General features: G+C 32.4%; 3 protein-coding genes across 3 annotated transcripts; 2 read left to right on the forward strand and 1 right to left on the reverse strand.

The window, feature by feature from the left end:
* The first annotated feature begins 1,139 nt into the window (after window positions 1-1,139).
* LOC114179800 (bifunctional aspartate aminotransferase and glutamate/aspartate-prephenate aminotransferase-like) lies at window positions 1,140-4,898 on the forward strand. The gene is made up of 10 exons (XM_028066259.1): window positions 1,140-1,470; window positions 1,551-1,767; window positions 1,841-1,934; window positions 2,035-2,138; window positions 3,042-3,290; window positions 3,388-3,501; window positions 3,667-3,750; window positions 3,976-4,146; window positions 4,249-4,362; window positions 4,577-4,898. Exons 1-10 carry the CDS (start codon window positions 1,367-1,369, stop codon window positions 4,715-4,717), a joined length of 1,392 nt encoding a protein of 463 aa, XP_027922060.1. The 5' UTR covers window positions 1,140-1,366; the 3' UTR covers window positions 4,718-4,898.
* Window positions 4,899-6,860: 1,962 nt separating this feature from the next.
* On the forward strand, window positions 6,861-8,611 carry LOC114179273 (protein NEN4). The gene is made up of 5 exons (XM_028065544.1): window positions 6,861-7,521; window positions 7,622-7,668; window positions 7,758-7,821; window positions 7,932-8,105; window positions 8,236-8,611. The coding sequence occupies exons 1-5, from the start codon at window positions 7,072-7,074 to the stop codon at window positions 8,326-8,328; spliced, it is 828 nt and encodes a 275-aa protein (XP_027921345.1). The 5' UTR covers window positions 6,861-7,071; the 3' UTR covers window positions 8,329-8,611.
* A 315-nt stretch (window positions 8,612-8,926) lies between these two features.
* Window positions 8,927-15,758, reverse strand: LOC114179795 (sulfate transporter 2.1-like). Its single transcript, XM_028066253.1, has 12 exons — window positions 15,303-15,758; window positions 15,183-15,231; window positions 14,869-15,076; window positions 14,602-14,776; window positions 12,624-12,689; window positions 12,289-12,519; window positions 12,074-12,200; window positions 11,356-11,642; window positions 9,825-10,018; window positions 9,611-9,702; window positions 9,441-9,517; window positions 8,927-9,339 (listed from the first exon to the last, which is right to left on the reverse strand). Exons 1-12 carry the CDS (start codon window positions 15,654-15,656, stop codon window positions 9,214-9,216), a joined length of 1,986 nt encoding a protein of 661 aa, XP_027922054.1. The 5' UTR covers window positions 15,657-15,758; the 3' UTR covers window positions 8,927-9,213.
* Between the last annotated feature and the right edge of the window lie 3,262 nt (window positions 15,759-19,020).

Raw genomic sequence — 19,020 nt, forward strand, 5'->3', positions numbered from 1 at the left:
AATGTGTCAAACAGTATAAATAATTTAAATACTATCATGAAATGCGCTTGAAATGTCAGATAAACTTAACAAAATTTGGTTAAAATGACTAAATTCACGCATTTTGGAAGATGAAGGACTAAATTGATCAAAAATTTTGATGAGGAACTAAACCCAAATTTCGCTCAAACTTGAGGGACCAAAAACATATTTAACCCTAAATTTTTAAATAAGTTATAAAAAAAGTATAATTTCTTGTTAAACTATTGATTATATGAAGACAAGTTCAGTAAATAATATCTAAATATTAATAGAATATTTACTTCGAAAGAAGTATGAAATGTTAAAATCACCCGGTAAAAAAAAAAGTGTAAATTGAGAGATGAGATACTTATTTAGCAGAGATATTGATGTATACTTATTTATATTATATCCTATATAGCACAAAAAGAGATTGAGTTATAATAGAATGTTGATTAATATTAAAAAAAATAAACCTTTAAAATATTGTTTTTAATTTTTTTTTAAACCATATTGAATACTTTGTATGTATGTAAGGACTTAATTCACTATTCATGAAAAATCTAAAAGTTTAAATTCATTTCGATCATTGAGTTAAATATATTTTTCTTCTTTAATTTTAATAAAATTGAATTAGTTCATTTCTAAAATTTTACAAATTTAGTCTTATATATTTAGAGATAATGAATTTAGTCACTTTAATTAAATTTTATTAAATTTATTTTAAGTTTCAAATGTATTTTTTAACTAATAAAATTTAATTAAAAAAATTAAATATACATATTTATAAAAATGAAAACTAAATTAAGTTAAAATTTTGAAGATAGATTAATTTTAATTTTTACTATAAAAAACATATTAATATTTGATAATTTGGTGAATACTTAATTTTGTTTATATTTAAAAAAAATCACATATAATATTTCTTTAAAGATAAGTATTTTTGACTTATTATGAATATGGGATTCAATTGTGTCAATTATTTTTCACAAATATATTGATGACAAAAATTAAGAGCAAGTTTAACCCTAAATTATGTGTTACCAATTGATATACAAATAATAAAATAAAAATACTTATTTTTTTTAGAAGAAGGACATACCATGGTAAGAGAGAAAGCTTGAATTGCTTGTGAAAGTGTTGAGAGAGTGTCACCAACTCTTTCACCCGCAAACCTATCCTACCAAACAACCTCACTCTACCTACCACCCTTCACTCTTCTGCTTTCAAAAACTTTGTCCTCATCAACCAAACACAACCATACCAACTTTCCCTTTCTGTAACTCATCTCTCAAAATCTCTCTCTTTCTCGATCTCCTTTCTGTTCTCTTCTGTTCAGTACTGTTCAGTTCAGTTCTCGTTGCCAATGGCCAACACTCTACATAACGCTGCCAAATGCAGAATCCCTTTGCGGAACCAATCCCTGCCCTTCTCTCGCCACGTTTCCAGATCCCTCTCTTTCCTTCCCAAGTGAGTCTTCTCTTCTTCCCTCCAATTTCACTTCGCGGGTAATTTCTCCTTCTCACCGTTTTCTGATCTCACCTTCGCAGAACACGTGCCGGAAAACAATCAAACACCCTCTCCGTGAAGGCTTCGCAAGCTGACTTCCCCGTTGACCCTTCGATCAGTCCACGTGTCAATGCCGTCAAGCCTTCCAAAACCGTCGTCATCAGCGACCTCGCCACCTCACTCGTCCAAGCCGGTATTCCCGTCATTCGACTTGCCGCAGGCGAGCCTGATTTCGATACGCCGGCTCCCATCGCTGAGGTTTCCTCTCTGCATTCCCCCCTTTCGATCACAACCACTTGTTCTTTCTTTGATAGTTTAATTCTCTGCGTAGGCTGGGATTAATGCAATACGCGAAGGTTACACGAGGTACACGCCCAATGCCGGAACCATGGAACTGCGTCAAGCGATCTGTCGTAAGCTAAAAGGTTGGTTTTTTATTTGAATTTGATTCTTCTTTTATGTTTCATTTGGATTATTGGTAAAAGTAGGTGTTTTGAGTTTTTGGTTTCTGAATCGGTGTTGCAGAGGAGAATGGGATTACTTATACTCCTGATCAGGTTGTGGTTAGTAATGGAGCCAAACAGAGTCTTGCTCAGGCAGTGCTTGCAGTTTGCTCCCCTGGAGATGAGGTAAGTAAAGGGGTTTGGTTTATGCTCAGTAAGCATTAGAGAAACTAACTACTTATGCTGCATAGCCATTGTTTATGTCTGAAAATGGATGGTTGATTTGAACTTTGTTGTTAGAACTATTCTTAATTGTTTATTCTGCCCGTTGCAGAAGCTTGAAATTTCTATGGTTGACATTGGTGTCAGACTTGTACTGGTTTTGGACTTAGATATAAGCAAGTTAACTAATTTCATATTGATTAAGAATGATAGTTAAGTTCATTTAAGGTTTTTGATTTCATAGGTATCTTTTCCAGATTACTCTAGTATTCATATGTATTAGAGATGATACCTAGATTTGAAGATGAGGATACTTTTAAATCATAGCATTAAATAGAGCTAAAGGAGTTGAACTTTTGTTATATTTAAGTCCACTGAACATAACCTACTTTTTTGTTGCTTATGTTTGAGTCTAAAGTGGTACTATAACTATGCAATTTTTCTCAAGTCTGAATAATGACTTGCATTTTGCTTATTCAATAGGTCCACAGCCTTTCAACTTCTAAACCTTTTTCTCTTTGTTTGTTTTATGTCTCTGGTTGTGTAGTCTGATATATATAAGGCTGAGAGAATCAATCCCATAAATTTAGAGATTAAAATCAAGAGTTAGAATGGATATACGTATACAACTAACAGAAAGAGAACAGAATTTTCCTGTTTACATAAATGGACGATGTTTTCCTAATCAACTAATATGTTTCCTCTTGAAAAAGTCAAACAAATAAAAAATGCACTACACTGTGTACAACGTATCTCCTATGTATATTTATGTCTGAATTGTTTTTGGACAACTTATCACATACTTCATATCTAATTTTTCCTTTTTGCTCACTCTTGTGGTTTTTGTTTGTCCTGAGAATATTTCAGGTCATTATTCCAGCTCCATTCTGGGTTAGTTACCCAGAGATGGCGAGGTTGGCTGATGCAACACCTGTGATTCTTCCAACATCAATATCTGATAATTTCCTCTTAGATCCCAAACTTCTTGAATCCAAAATAACTGAAAGATCGAGACTGCTCATTCTTTGCTCGCCATCTAATCCAACTGGATCTGTCTACCCTAAGGCATTACTTGAAAAGATCGCCCAGATTGTTGCGAAGCACCCTAGGCTTCTGGTATTGTCATACAATACATCCACATGATCACTAGTGCTTCAATGTGTTCAACCTAAATGATATTTTCTTTCAAGATCTTAATGGTTGTTTTATGCAGGTCCTTTCGGATGAAATTTATGAACACATAATTTATGCCCCAGCAACTCACACTAGCTTTGCATCTTTACCGGGAATGTGGGACAGAAGTCTAACTGTAAATGGTTTTTCTAAGGTCAGTATGTAATTTATTTTTGTTAGAGTTGAATGGTGTGTTGTTCATTCTTTCGTATTTTATACTCAAATGCTTATGGCCTATTTCACGGTGTGGTTGCAATTAATGATATGACATGGAGGCCTATAAACTTGATTATGATGTTTTTGAGCTGTTTTCATACAGGCCTTTGCAATGACGGGTTGGCGGCTTGGATATATTGCTGGTCCAAAACATTTTGTTGCTGCAATCGCAAAGATCCAAAGTCAGGTATGCTTTATTATTTTTGGTCATTTTCATCAGCCTCATCCAATGCTATACTTCTACTTGTCTTGATTTCCCTTTGCTACAGCCTACAATACATCAAACGGATTCTTAGGTTGAGCGAGATTTAGCATTTCATTAAGCTTTTGGTATTCATTTGGAATCAGCTGGACTATTGTTTCTATACCATATATGAGGTATGTAGTGGCTGATGCATCATATTGAATTTAGTTCACTTCAGGGCCCAGTAGTATTGGCCAGAAAGCTGCAGTTGCTGCGTTAGGGCTAGGTTATGCTGGTGGGGAAGCAGTTTCTACCATGGTTAAAGCATTTAGGGAGCGAAGGGATTTCTTGGTAAAAAGTTTTAGAGAAATAGATGGTGTCAAGATATCCGAACCGCAGGTGCAATTTATTTTCGTGTCAATAATCCACCTCTTTTTCTTTCTCATTCTTTTCTTGTCTGCTTGTGTACTTAAACACGATTCTTCTCTTATTCGCTGGCAGGGAGCTTTCTATTTATTCATTGATTTCAGCTTCTATTATGGAAGAGAAGCTGAAGGATTCGGTAAAATTGAGGATTCTGAGTCCCTCTGTCGATACTTGCTGGATGTTGGCCAGGTATTCATTCTCGTGTAATTGATTCAAAGATTTAATGATTTTTTTGAGTGGGAAATTTTGTAATAATCTTTTATTTTACTGTATTCCCTGTAAAATAGTGGAGAAAGAACTAAAGAATAACTGTTCTTAGCAAAATGGCAGAAAATGTTGTTGTAAAGTATGAGAAAACAAGTGATAGTATCATAACTCTGGGTTTTGTCATTTTGGCTTTCAGGTAGCCTTGGTTCCAGGGAGTGCATTTGGAGATGATACTTGCATTCGCATCTCTTATGCAGAATCCCTTACTACCCTACAGGCAGCTGTAGAAAGAATTAAGAAGGCACTCGTCCCTCTAAGCTCTGCTGCACTTGTTTAATATCGATGCTTCGTGTAATTGGTGTATTTTATTTTTATTTTAATGCTCTGTCTGAAAATAATAGGCTATGGCTATTTTTCCACAAATAAACTGACCAACTGTCTTATTAATGGTTTAAAATTATTTTTGCCCCTTCTATGTTACGTAACACACTAGAGAAATAAGGGAGGGGCGACACCAAGGGATCTCTCAATTTTTCAATTGGCTTCGTATCAGCACTATCAATATATCAATATATTGCATATAAAGTAAAGAGATTAATTCAGAAATTTTAGTTTGTTTTTTAGATAAATAAATTGTTTGTAATCTTCTTAAAGCAGGGAAGATGATCCGAATGAACATTATAAACTAGTGTTTAGACTCTGGATACATATATTATTTTATCAAGCATTGTTCATTTGGTTAGAAATTGTAAGCTACCACATATTTTCTTAATTGGAGCTAATTGGAAGGTTAACTTCTTAACCGCAGGCCTCTTAAATAACATATCTTTTCATTGAGTTTTGAGTAAAATTTAGTTATTTAATTCGTGAAGGGGAAAGGATGAGTTGACAAGCAAAATCAGTTCTTATACAAAAGAAAACATAAAAAAATGTACTATATTGAGACCCACTAAAAATAGTTAGAGTCATTAAAATTTGACATTGAAGTAAAAAGGTACCGAAAATTCTGAAGTTATACGTGACACTAACATGTCGAGTTAGTCTTACAATAGATCATGAAGTAATTTATAACCAAAGCAAACATGCTTGTCAAACCGTGAGATAATCTAAGAATTATTATCATTAATCAAAATTTGAAAATTTAGAAAGAAATGAAAGATATGCTTCATTTCTTTCGTGGTTGAATAAAAAATTTAGGTACAATGAGCCTAAGAAGGTAATTAAAGTAATGAAAATACCATGTTTCAAAAATACATACAAAATATTTATATATTAGCTAATAATAAAATATTTAAACTGACTTGTGAGTTATTATGAAACATAACCTAGATAACCTTTTTGGGCCCGCCATGTTTCTGTTTTGTGAGATTGAAGTTGAGGTGTGTTCATCTTAGAAACTTGGAAGTAGAATTTTACAACTACGTATGGGTAGTTTCTTCCTACACATTCTTCCTGCATCATATAAAAAAACTTTTCATTCTGCTTATTTGGGATTGTAAAATCTGAAAGGTATATTTTGTTAGTGACTTTCAGATTTTGCAATCCAAAATTGAAAATGACTTTTAGATCATATAATCTAGAAATAAAAAATAACTTTAACTTCTGAATTGTACAATGTAGAAATCATTTAAAAAAAATTTGAATTGTGCAATTTAGAATTTTTTTGTTTTCTAGGTTGTACAATCTATAAGTTATTTTTTATTTCTGAATTATATAATTTGAAAATCATTTACTACAAAAGGGCAAAATGATTTTTTTTTTCTTTTAATGTGGAGGTGCATGAAGAAGATGCCTAGGAAGTCAATGCATAGGTTAATGTGGGTGTGAAAAGATGTGCAAGTGTCTCATGCAAGTTGCAACCAATTAATCAGTCTTAGACCAATATATGTATGAATAACCCTTAATTATCTGTCACATAATTTGTTGAGAGCATAATACTCTCGAATCTCACAATAATTTATCCTCCAACAAATGCAATACACCCTTAAGTTGGCCTCCTACATAAAAAGCCCATAAATACTGGATGAAATAGAAAAAAAATTTTGTTCCAGGTATCGTAGGACAATAACAACTATGATAAGTATATAATATAAGAAAAATAATTTTTTAACATTTAAATTTTGATAATTTTTTTTTATAATTTGGAGTGTATTTTTTATGGTTTCGCATTTTTTTTTTATATTTTAAAACCACTTAAAACATATTTGGAAAAGCAAAGTGGTAGTTAACCCCGTCGGGAACAAAGACATGGATTAGTTAATTGATGCAATTTAAAACATAATATATGCTTGTTTTGGCATAGAATATAGAATCAATTCCAAGATAGGAGACAGCTTGAGCTGCCCCAGAACAACAAGTTTTGTAATCTGTAAGGTTAAGGTCTCATTAGAAGTTTCCTGTTGGAAAGGCAATACAACAACACATTAGGGAAGGAAGGTAAGAAGGAAACGCAATCTTAACTCTCTCTCTCTTCAATATTCTCTCTACACCAAAGTTAAACATTCTGAAGAAGCTAAGGAGCTCCTTCCCCTTCATGCAATCTTGCATAGTGGCTTCAACCTGGAGACAATGCAACCTTCACACACAACAATTGGGTTTCCTCTGCATCCACTCTTCTCTCCCACCTTAACTTCATCTATATATACCAAACACATGAACCCAGAAAAATAACACAAGAGCCTTGTCATCATCATGGTTTTCTCTTATTCATGCAACGACCACGCACCCGAGATTGTTTTCTTTGATTTGGAAACTACAGTGCCCAAAAGAGTCGGAGATCGTTTCTGGGTGCTGGAGTTTGGTGCTATTGTTGTTACTCCTCACAAACTCAACGAGGTTGAGAGCTACACCACCCTCATCAAACCCAAAGACTTGTCCGTAGTCGCACTGAAATCTACCAGAACTGATGGAATAACTCGTAAAGCTGTTGAAAATGCACCATCTTTTGAAGATGTTGCAGACAGAATATTCGGTATCTTAAACGGAAGGGTGTGGGCGGGCCATAACATCCAGAGATTTGACTGTCTCCGAATCAAAGAGGCCTTTGAATATATCAACAGGCCACCACCTTTACCTGTTGGAATCATTGATTCTTTGAGGCTCCTAACTCAGAAGTTTGGAAGAAGAGCTGGTAATATGAAGGTATAGCAGCTAGATTAATTCTTCTTCTTCTTCTTCTTCACACAACAAACACAATCCTCGTAATTATTTCAAGTTCTTATTCACTGTTATTTATGAGCAGATGGCATCACTAGCTTCTTATTTTGGTATGGGCCAACAAAAACACAGGTACACATATTTAACTCTAGTACTAGTAATGGCCATATTATACCAACCTTTTGAGCATTATATATGTAAGACTTAATTTTAATATGCAGGAGCCTAGATGATGTTCGCATGAACTTGGAGGTGGTTAAGCACTGTGCAACGGTGTTGTTTCTGGTGTGCAATTAATCTCCATTTTGAATTCTACTTGGTTACCTTTGAAAACAAAATATTGGAGCTCGTAGCATGAATCTTACACATTTGTTATGGCTTATGGGTGATGCTAGGAATCTAGTCTACCAAACATGTTTGAAAGCAAATGGTATGAATCACCCAGCATTATGACGCGAAGCAGAAGCAATGGGAAATCACCCTGCAAGGAAGAGACTAGTAGAAAATCTCCCCCTAGTACACTAGGGAATCGGAGGACTGTGCCCTATGCTAGGGGAAGTTTGGGAAAGGTTTTATTTTATACATTCTTGGCATAATCCTTATTTGATTTTCAAGTGCATGATTATTTTTGGAAATAGACATATAATCTCAAATACTTTGTACCCTCTAACAATGACTGTGGAACTTCTTGAAACGTAGGTGACCGAAAGAGTGAAGGGCTTGTTGTGTAAAGCACAAGGGCAACCACCACTTCAACAACTTCTCAAGCATTCTCATTCATTACTACGGTGAAGAAAGTGGCATCATGGAAGAGAAGAGAGAAGAAGGCCTCACGTTTTGGTTTTGTTGAGTTGGCGTATATTGAAAGGAAGATGTGCATGAACAAGATGCCAGAATGTTTTTCTGGATTCTGAAGAAACCAAGGGGCAGCCCTAATTCATTTGTGTAGAACTCAATTAATTGTTTGAGTTGTGTATAATTCATTCATTCTTTTCATATTTCTAGAATGAAAGATGATCATTAACAACACAGTATCTGTAAATGAAATAAAAATGAATATTAATTAACATCAATGTTTTCCCAACAATTAGTTTCGTATACAAAACTTATCCGGTCCATTGAATCGCAAATACACGTTAATTAAAAGTTTGTTATTGGGAGCAAAGTAAACCAAAATTAAAATGCATGGCGGGCTCAAAAAATGGAAAATTGTTAAATGTTACGAAAACAAATTTGACGAATCCTTTGATGAAAAGTTGTCCTTGACACGTTTTTCAATTTGACATGCAAGAAATTGAATCCTCAAAGCAACATAAAGAAGAGTAAATATTCTGAAAAATATGGTTTATGCTTTCTCCCAATGCATCTTGCGCGAGTTCTACAGTATTAGTAAAACATGAACTTCACACAAGCGATATACTTATTTTATTACATGATGATAGGTAGAAAACCACACAGTACATAGCCCAATTCCACTTCGTGTTGTTCTAACAGGATTGGGAAGATTATTCTTCTGTCCCACCATATTCGACATAAAGTATTCCGGAACAGGACAGGAACTCCAAACACACAAAACAAACATCATGCATGAGTACAATTGTACAACATTCCAACTCAAACCAAACACAACTTGTAAACAAAGAAAGGTACACCACAGGGTTCTGTTATAGTAGCAATTTAGAAATCCAGATTGCAGTCAATAGCTTCCCCAATAGTCAAGAAGACCCTTCCTCCAATTCTTGCGACAAAGTTGGTTGCCTTTAGCTTGTAAATCACTTGCCACCTAGGATTGGCAATTGCTAGCTGAGCGAAAATAACAGTGGGAATAAGAAAACAGACACAAAATGATGATTTGAAAACCGGTAATTGTATTGTAAAACCTCAAAACATACTAGGTAACTTACCTGCTTTCCACTTGAGACCAAACTCTTACGGAGTTCCTCTAGAGAAGCAATTCCTGAGGTGTCAATGCTCACCAAATCTACCGTAACAATGTAATGAAATTAACTGTTCAGAACTTGCTTACAATATTATAAGTGTTGCACTTAACTTTTAGATTAGAAGAAAAACTTACTAGAGGTATCAAGGATTACGAGCTGAACTATGCTTCCGGTGGTGCCTTCTATTTTCCCCTTTGCATCTTCCCGAGTGATCCATTTCAGGATCCTTGAAAACAATCAAAATTAAGTTGCCTAATTAGTAACACTTCAAACTCGGTTAAATTTTATGTAACATCAATCAAAGGCTCAACATGTGCTTGTAGCAACAGTCTACTGCTACTACAATACCTCTCTCTGACTGAATTGGCATTAGAAAAGCAAAGCAATGCAGACTTGACGCGTATTATTACAACCCCAGGTGTCTTAACAGCCATAGGATACTGTTGTACATCGCAGAACAGATCTGTGCCTGGAAGTCTTCCAAGAGTTTCTGTGCCTGCTCCAATCGAGATCCAAATTATCTTTGTGAAAGATATTGCCACCTGAAAATAAATTTAAATTATCTCATTTCACTCTTTTATTTTTCCTCGTGTACTTTTCGTTTATGGTCGGATCAAGTCAAACATGCAACAAGTCCTATTTGATTTTTAACTTATCATCACTTTGTTTTGGTTTGCTGTATTTTCTGCACTTTAATCTCATTCATGCTCTTTTGCTACTAAGCACTACTTTGTTTCACAGTAACCGGATGACAGTACGTAGTGCTATTAAATCACAGAGGGACACTTCAACACTATTAGACCTAATCAAAAGCACATAAATCGAAGGTGCTACAGTGGAGGCATGAGGTGAAATGTTTTCCATCAGGATTTTAATGGAAAAATATCCTCAACGTGAAATGTTATAAACATGGTCAATTATAGTACACACAGAAAGTTTCTAATGATCAAAACTCTTCAAAAATAATTTTTCTGTGGATACCACAACAATCTTTTCATGTCACTGATATCCCGAGGCATTGGAGTTTCCAAACGCATCCACTTTGAGTCACACGCATTGGACTAACAGTCATTACTTTAACAAAAATCAGCTTTGCTGTTATTGTTAAGATAGTGGAAAAGTAAAAGAAATTGCACTTGTTTGATATACTCTCAACTCGGCCACAATATTTGGTTCACCCTCTTTATCACTGGCTCAAGTTTGAGTTGGCAACACAGTCAGTACTATTAGTGACCTAATTTTTTAATTTATAGTGAAGCGTACGTTTTCTAGTGCAGATTCCATGGCATAAAATGGTGATTCTCAACGAATATTCATTGGTGGAGAGGCCCGCCAGGGCGAATATACTGTGAATGAAATCGTAGCACAGTTCATACTTTAGTGCTCCACTTTGCAACATATATCAGTAACAGTTAACATCACGATAAGATGATATGAAAAATGATAAAAACTAACTGAAAAGGATTAACAAGTCAATATCTGAGTAAAATTGAGTTAGGTGTTTCAGGAGAGATTAATCAACAAAGTTAATAGATACTTATGATGAAATATAATTACTAATATCTGACAAAAAGTTGGACTCAAATTCTAAATCATTTTAGTACGTTCTCTTTTTAATTATCTTTTTCATCCACTATTTGATAGTTTTATATAAGGAGATCAAATTCAATATCATCTACCATGCATTGTTTAAATGTATTTATATTGATTAGAAGGTCGATGTAGTTCTGTGTTCACACATAGGTACATTTATTTAGCAGAAAATGTTCAATGTGTGTCGGCATTAATCATATTAATCCAAAATAAGAAAAAGATAAGTACTATATATTAATATGTGATGGAACAGGTAGAGATATGAGTTGAAAAGTGGTGCACTTACGGCCACTAGCAGACCAAGTTCCACTGACGCAAAGATCACCCCGAAGAAGGCTCCAACACAAGCAAGAAAATCAAGCTTATCCACTTTCCATATTTTGTAAGCTTCGTTGATGTCTATGAGTCCCGGAAGAGCTGAAAGGATTATTGAAGCCAGAATAGCAGTTGGTGTAAAGTACAATAGCTTCGTCAAACATTGCAGTGATATGATCACTACAGTGGCCATCACAATGTTTGACGCTAATGTTTCACAACCCGCGGTGAAATTAACCACTGTGCGGGAGAAAGAACCTGTGCAGAATAACTAAGTAAGAAATCATTATTTAGCTCAATAATTGCTTCTGAGTTCATGTTTGTTCTGCATGAGGTCAGTTATAAGAAAAACTTGACACTTAAGAGCATTATATGATACAAATTTGGCTCTTGCTGTATTAATAATGCACCTTTCCCAATAAAAACAAGATTCCCACTAACTAGTTTAATACAGTATTGTGTTTTGTAGTACCTTGCCCGTGACATTGGGTCATGCATATATGCGTTCTTTTTTCCCACTAATTGGTGGACTTACTATATTAATTCCAAATGAAACAACTTCAATAATTCTATGCCAAAATCTTAGCTAATTGATAGGGTGGTAGTTGTAGCTGTTAAGTGACGTAGCATCAACTGATTCCACTATTGTACATGTAGTTCATATTTCCATTAATTTTCATCAAACTTACCAGTTGCAACATAGCAAGAGGACATGCATCCTATGATGTTCATGAAGCCTAATGATACCATTTCCTTGTTTCCATCAAGGTGATATCCTTTCATGGATGCAAAAGATCGCCCAACAGCAACTGATTCCTATGAGAAACAAGATTAGTCTCGTTAGAATATAGATGTATATAATTGGAAGGGTTATTGTGTGATGAAGTATAAATTAGATGCTGACAGTGAGTGCAACTGCAGCAACAAATAATCCAGTTTTGGCCAATGCTCCAATATGTGGGGTGTTCAACTCAATTTGATTGATAGAGCTCGGATTCAATCCTCCTTTTATATGTCTCACAATGTTAACACCACTTTTGTCAGCTCTAGTCAGAAAAACTATAAGAGTTGATAACAGAACTGATAAAAGAGGAGATATAGCTGGAAGCCAGAACAGTTTCTTATTCCTTTTACCCTGCCATGGTGAGTTAGCCCATGTTAGGTTACTAAATATGTTAGAAATAGTGCAGAAAAAGAACGAGATAACAATTTCCTGATCTGTATATAGATATCACTCACCAGAAATCTGGTAACCAGGATGAAAATGAAGAATGAACATCCCAGCACAAAGTTCCGAGGATTCCACTGCAGTTGAACAATTACAAGGATTCTTGTGATTGTTATAATCGATTTTGGTTAAGATTCTAAGACAGCATATGCAGGTGTTGATCTAAAATATTGTTCTAGTGAAGCAAGACAAGTTTCACATCCAACAAGTTATAACTCAGAAGTTTAACTCCCACTACTCTTTTTTTTTTAAAAAAAAAGAAGATAAGTATTATTAATTTGTTTCATTAGTATTCTTCGATTTTGAAGATTTTTCCTGCTTATAAACATCATGTTCTTTTTCAAATTTGCAAATATGTAAGTTGTGTTTTGATGGCAAGAAGTTGGGGAGGGGACATGTAAGATTTTGCGCATGTCTCTTAAATTCGAGTTAATTAATCCTTAAAATATAGTTAGGTACATTATATATTTTCTCTACCCAAGAGTGACATGATCCTCTTGCACAGTTTCCAAGAATTTTTATACAACTTTTTTAAAAAGTAGGTATTAAACTGAATAACACAAAGTATGAACATTCAAGGATGTTAGAATATGACAAGTAGGATTTGTTGATATTTTAAACTATAGTGTGCTTGAATAGGTTGTGAAGTGACACCATGAAAATTTTGGGAGTATCTTTATGTCGCTATTTGCCTTTAATGTTAAGAAGCTAAATTAATTTTGACAGAGGTGTGTGTGAGTACATTCATATATATATATATATATATATATATATATATATATATATATATATATATATATATATATATATATATATATATATATATATATATATTGAATCCATTAAAAATAATTTAATTAGTGAAGTATATTATTTTAATTATGATACTATAAAATATCTAACTTAAAGAAATTTGAATATTGGTTAAAATAATAAATAATTTTTACTATTTATGTATAAAATTAAAGAAAAATATATACGGGCGACACATTTGATGGGAGGATTGACAAAATTATAAATTTGTTTAAGTTTTGTCCTTGAATCAAATAACTAAAAAAATTAAAATCCTTCTTTTGATTAGATGATTTCTAAATAAAGGGAAGGAGACACTACATTCACTGAATGTTAAGAAAAGTAAGTATAGTATTTTTTCCATTTAAAGAATGTTATATAATAACAAAATTAATTTCTAAAACCCAATGATAGAAATTGATCTCGAATCAACTAATCCACGTGAATATGTCAAAGTTCAACCATGCGTTGTCCACTTGTTTTCCCCTAAATGACACAATTGATTTTCTTATTTGTTATTATAGTAAGAAAAAACTCTCTTATGCACCTTTGAACTTATTAAATTTAGTTAAATAATAACATATTTGAATAATTTATGTTAAGCATATGAGTCTTGCCAAACATATCCACCTTCAAATGTTACCCAGATTCCCACTTGCTAAAAACCCACAAATCATGATGCATAGGTCCCCCAAAATAAGAAAATTTGTATAGGTTTAGATCAGTACTAAAAAATATGGAATAACATATATTACTTATATAATATGGTATATTCTTAAGGAATTAAAAAGGAGTTTTGTCAAAAACTAATGGAATGGTATATTTTCTCTTGATTGCTGTGAGTTCAAATTTTTTATTAGTTTTTTTTTTTTGTATTATTTTCTGGTGAACATTAAAAATATATTGTATTGATATTTTAAATATTTTTTTAATTTATTTTAAAATGTTAAAATTAGTAATAATGAATATATTATGGAACACAGTAGAAAAAAAACAGCATTAAAAAACTCAACAAGAGAATCCAAACACGATTGTTGTCTAGTATAAGCTATTTCACTGTTTTAAATTCTTAATCAGTATTCTACAAGTATTCATTAACTTGACCTTAACTATATCCAGAGGTAAAGGTGAGAATTGTCAAGTAAACAAAGCCATAAGGTAAAAAAAAGAACTAAATGGATAAGTGTGACAACATACGGGATGATGAACCGATTCCCAAACGGATTTCATGACAGAGATTATGTCTGTTTTGTTTGTAAAATGATTTATCCCAAACAGTCCCTTCAGCTGTTGAAGACCAATTATTATTGCTGCTCCACCCATGAACCCAACAATGGCTGCATGAGACACAAAATCCACAAGGAAACCCAACCTATACAACAATATCCATTGTTGTCAATGCCAAGTTTAGTTAATCAATCAACACTGAAAAAATCAGATTCATTCACCACTTTATATACCAACCTGAATACTCCAAAAGCAGCTTGAAATATACCAGCAAAGAAAGTGGCAGTGAACACAAGCTTTCTGTACCCATTTGGATCAATGGCAGGGTCTGTTAATTTCTCAATCATTGATGACAAAAGAAGTGACACCACCGCCACTGGTCCAATTGCTATCTCTCTTGAACTTCCCATCAAAGCATACATAAGAGGTGGCACCACACTAGTATCTGATTTGTTCATTCAAACCATTCATTTCAAAAATTCACAATTCAAAATGTGATTAACAACTAAAATTTAGTTTATTTTTCACATGTAGAGAGGAAAGAAACTTACAGAGTCCATATTCAGGATCAAGCTTTGCTAAAGTTGCATACCCTATGCTCTGCACAGAAACAGAAACAGTTCTTCATTATTTTATCAGTGTAATGTGTCATAGTATTATATACGTTGTACCTGAGGAATGCAGAGACTTGCTATGGTTAGACCAGCGAGTAAGTCGTTTCGGAACTTGGTTGGTGAATAATTTGGAGCCCAATGAAGAATGGGAAAAATGCCTCCCAAGAAAGAAAGTAAAATTTTAGGTCCATTTCGGGTTCTTAGAGAAGAACACATTTCTCGGTACTGTGAGATTGTGTTGCTCACAGAACCCTTGAGCTTGTGCCACGTAGTTGGGGGATCAGGGGCATTGAGCACCCACTGTGACCATTCATAGTGTTCTGAAGATACCTTCTCTTCTACCTTGGGGGTTTCAACAGGTGAGAGAGCCATGTTTGATTGAAGTGTTTGGGAGAACTCTGTTCTCTGCATGAAAGCCTAAGAAGTTTTTTCTGGCAGAAAGCTTGCCATGAACAAGGTTTTTCGAAGCTCTGATGTTGAATTGTTTTTGCTAGCAGTGTTTCCGAGTAATGAGAATCAGACACCTTTTTAAAGAACAGAAAAGTTCGTTAGAATTTTTAATTAAGTGAAAAGTGTTATAAAGTAAAGGAAAACTTGTTGTACATAATTCATTAATCTTCATCATTAGTGGGTAAAAAGGCAATCTTAGAGCATCTTCAAACGTACAATTATCTCTTTGCTTTACAATTTTTTTTTTGGTGAACTATGTTCTGTGATACATTAAATCTAAGGATTTTAATAATTGTTTACTTTAACAGGTGTTACTATTTCAAATTTTAAATTTCACACATTATAAGTAGGGTGTGAAATTTGTCTATTATAACATTTTTTATAGATGTAACTAAGAAAATATGAGTAAGAGTGTTAAATAATGTGGTGTCACATGTTGATTAGTTCAAGTGAGATAATGATATTTGGAAGTGGGAGCAGTCTTGTGCACTACTTTTGAAGGCTTGATAAGTGTACTAAAAAACAATGAAACGAGCAAAAAGCTGAAGATATAGAGGATATTAGCGAATGATTATTTCGATAAGCACAAGGTTGTATTCAGTTGACCAAATTAATTTTACAAACAAAAACCATCTTACTGTTTCTAGAAGCAATTTAAGTTCATATTGTCACTAAAGAATTCTTAACCGGAGCGGTAAAAAATCTATGTATTTCAACGTTATTTATAGATATGTCAATGAAGTAGAATAACTTCTTTTTATTTTATTAACTAGATAAATATTCATTTCGTACCAATTTTATATGTAAATTTATATCTTTACATGTATTCGTTATACATGTATTAATATATTTTATTAATTTCTATAAATATTTACGAGTATCGGCGAATATTTATAAAAAAAAAGAATTAGAATATTTATCAACATATTTTAATCATAAATTCAAATAAAATATAATATATAACATTCATAAATTTCAAACAAAGTTTAAATAATTCATTTAAATAGGATTGAATATCAGTTTACAAAGAAAATGAAATTGTATTTTAAGACTAATTGATGAAAAACAATCCAAAAATCAATGTATTAATATTTTAATCATTTTTTTTAAATTAAAGTATAGTGGGTATGGTATCCACATGTACGAATACTATGATATCCATACATGTCCCGTTAACCAGTGGGTATACAAACTATAGTACTCATTACTTGCGGGTATCCATTTATGGTATCCATTTATAATATCCATTTTTTATCCATTGCTAATTTTATCTTCGGATACAGATTTTTTTGACAACCCTTTATTAGATTTTTGGATTATATGAAAGTTGATTTGAAAAATGGGAACCATTTTCATTTAAAAATATGGAAAATATAAGTTTAGGTCATATTATGGAGAATAATTAATAATAGAGCATTTATTTTGAGCATAGGTTAGATTATATTTGAAGTTGCTCAACCGAATTGGGCCATAAAAAACCACTAAGTCAGTATTGAGTTCTATGTATGTTTCCACTTCGGGATAATGGGCCAATTGAATCTTCTCTGTTGGGCTTGGACAAAATCATTGGTCCATGTAACATTTTTGAGTTCTATGCATGTTTCCACTTGCTTATGAGTGCACGTAATTTGTTATTATTTGTCATCTCAAGTACTATTTCATTTAATAAAATCAGTAATCGTACAAATTTATTATGTTAAATTGATTTTTTTATCGAAATAATGAAAAGATTATAAATCTATTTAAGTAGTTAAATAATATATCGATAAATAAATTATAATAGATGAAAAAATGGAAACTTTTCCTAAAAGCCGTCTGCTAAAAATTTACAAACATAACCAGAAAGAGTTTGTAAAGGAGGTCAAAATTCGGTTCTTGATAACCGAATACGGACCCTTTTTAAATAATATTTAATATATAAAAATTAAATTAATAATTTATTTATGATAATGTTTTAGTTAATTAGTTTTTAAAAGTATAGTACGATCATCGTTGGAAGTTCCATATTGATAAGAAATAAAACCAATTTACAATCTATAAGTGATACAATTTTTACCTTATAAATCGATCTTTACCTTATAAATTGATTTTATGAGGTCAAATTAGACTTAAAACTAACTTTTTTAATTATCATCGTAAACTACTGTCATATTTAGAACCACTACAATCATGGTACACTACTATACAAAGTACATTTGATTTAACACACCCTCTTCCACAACATTAACTACATGAAAACTCAACCTACAATTATACTGTATTTCTTCCTATGTTGATTTAAAGAATGACCCATAACGACGTATATGCAAGAACAAAATGAATTGAAACGTGGTGTTATTTTTCCAATTAATTTTTTGACCTGTTTAGTGCCAACAAAGACGACATCCTTGTTTTAAATGCAGATAAAGAGAACAACAACAATGACAATAATAAAGATCATTAACAATCAAAATCACATGCCTACATCACTAACACACACTTTCTCAAAAGAGAACAATCACGAATAATCAGATATCAATATTTGACTTTGATAGACGAACAATAAATTCATAATAAAAAGAATCCTGAATTCAAAAAAGGTGCAACCTACAGACAAAAAAACACAAATAAACTAAATAAAATATAATACAATTATGTGAAGTTCCAAAAGTTTTACTTACTTTATAAGTTAATTAAAATTACAAAGCAGAATAAGTTTTCATATCTAAGTTTAATGATATGAATACTTCAGGTTAAAATCAATGTACAACAAAATAAAATAAACTCTACCTATCACAAGAAAAAACCTAGTAAAAATTCTTTTAGTCAATTCTTAAAAAAGAAACTCTACCTATCAGGTTAAAATCAATTCTTTTAAAAAACATTAATAAAGCTTAAATTAGTTTTTTTTTTTATGTAAAGAAAAGTACAAGTTATTAAATTAGTCATCAAATGTTTCAATTTCCATTTCACTTTACGTTTAACATTATTTCATTCCTATGTATTATAATTTAAAAATTAAGACTATTGAATTAAAAAAAAAAACTGAAAAATAAAGACACATAAACCGACATTCAACATACTAATTTACTCAAATTATTAATGATTTCCTAATACATAAAAGTATACCAATTAATTGAAATGTAATTATAAATAAACTATCAATTTTATACAAATAAAAATGTTTTTTTCTATAGATTTTACTCTTCGAAAAACAGAATTGGGTTGCGTAAAAGTTGAATTTTGATAAATTTTACAAAAAAGTACGTTTCTGCAATTAAATTTGTTTTCATAAACCTTTTGTCTGATGGTTTATTGAGAAAAAAAAATGAAAAAACTTCTTTAT

This window comes from Vigna unguiculata, chromosome 3 (assembly GCF_004118075.2).
Source record: "Vigna unguiculata cultivar IT97K-499-35 chromosome 3, ASM411807v1, whole genome shotgun sequence".
In the NCBI taxonomy this organism is placed as follows: Eukaryota; Viridiplantae; Streptophyta; class Magnoliopsida; order Fabales; family Fabaceae; genus Vigna; species Vigna unguiculata.